General features: G+C 49.2%; 1 protein-coding gene across 1 annotated transcript; it reads right to left on the bottom strand.

The window, feature by feature from the left end:
- Positions 1–12: 12 nt before the first annotated feature.
- LOC107735298 (FH1/FH2 domain-containing protein 3-like) lies at positions 13–622 on the bottom strand. The gene is made up of 2 exons (XM_016547029.1): positions 483–622; positions 13–412 (listed from the first exon to the last, which is right to left on the bottom strand). The coding sequence occupies exons 1-2, from the start codon at positions 585–587 to the stop codon at positions 221–223; spliced, it is 297 nt and encodes a 98-aa protein (XP_016402515.1). The 5' UTR covers positions 588–622; the 3' UTR covers positions 13–220.
- Between the last annotated feature and the right edge of the window lie 103 nt (positions 623–725).

The following is a 725-nucleotide window of genomic DNA, read 5'->3' as shown; positions in this document are numbered from 1 at the left end:
GGTAATTAAATAAATTCATTTATTCACTAATTTACTTTTGATTTATTTCTCCAAAATATTCCAAATCCCTTGATATCCTGCGTTATAAATACCATTTTTGTGACTGGATTCCACTATTCCGTAAATAAGTCAATTTTAATTAGACTGAACTGTTTTTAATTGATAACAAATGTGAAATCTGCTGCTGTCTGTTTGGATGAGTGTGGTCTAGTGAGTCGTCTCACCTCTCGTTGAGCTCCTGTCCGTTAAACGGCTGGAAGTTTGCGTGGTGTGGGGAGGCGGGGCTGAGCGGGGAGGCGTGGCCTGATCTGCCCAATGAATGCCTGCGGCTGCGGCGTCTCTGCAAGCCCCGCCCCTCGGCCCGTCTGTCCCGGCGAGCGTCTTCAGCGCTGTCCTCGTGCCCCAGAGTGGCCTGCAGGAACAGAGGCGTATCAGAACCGGAGATCGATCAGACATCAGTCATCTGTCAGAGTCTGTCAGACCTCGTAGACGCTGAGCTGCTTCAGCAGATCCAGATCCATTCCCTTACGGCCCAAATAACGGCCACACACGCTCTCCATGCCCTGCTCCTCCAGAACATCCACCATATCATAGAACGAGTCCTGATCGGGCAGCGCCGCCAGCGTCTGAGGGAGAGAGAGATTACACAGCTGCAGAATATCTGAGTACAGTGAAAGACTGTACATTAAGAAGACAAATGACGAGGTACAGACTGAGCAATCATA

The sequence above is a fragment of the Sinocyclocheilus rhinocerous genome, unplaced genomic scaffold (genome assembly GCF_001515625.1).
Source record: "Sinocyclocheilus rhinocerous isolate Xijiao unplaced genomic scaffold, SAMN03320098_v1.1 C35955306, whole genome shotgun sequence".
In the NCBI taxonomy this organism is placed as follows: domain Eukaryota; kingdom Metazoa; phylum Chordata; class Actinopteri; order Cypriniformes; family Cyprinidae; genus Sinocyclocheilus; species Sinocyclocheilus rhinocerous.
This window is presented reverse-complemented; position numbering and strand designations above follow the sequence as displayed.

Excerpts from the sequence above, each read along its gene's own strand:
- LOC107735298 (XM_016547029.1), bottom strand. The coding sequence starts at position 587 with ATGGTGGATGTTCTGGAGGAGCAGGGCATGGAGAGCGTGTGTGGCCGT. Across the intron at positions 413-482 it reads AGCAGCTCAGCGTCTACGAG|GCCACTCTGGGGCACGAGGA; the intron begins GTCTGACAGACT and ends CTGTTCCTGCAG.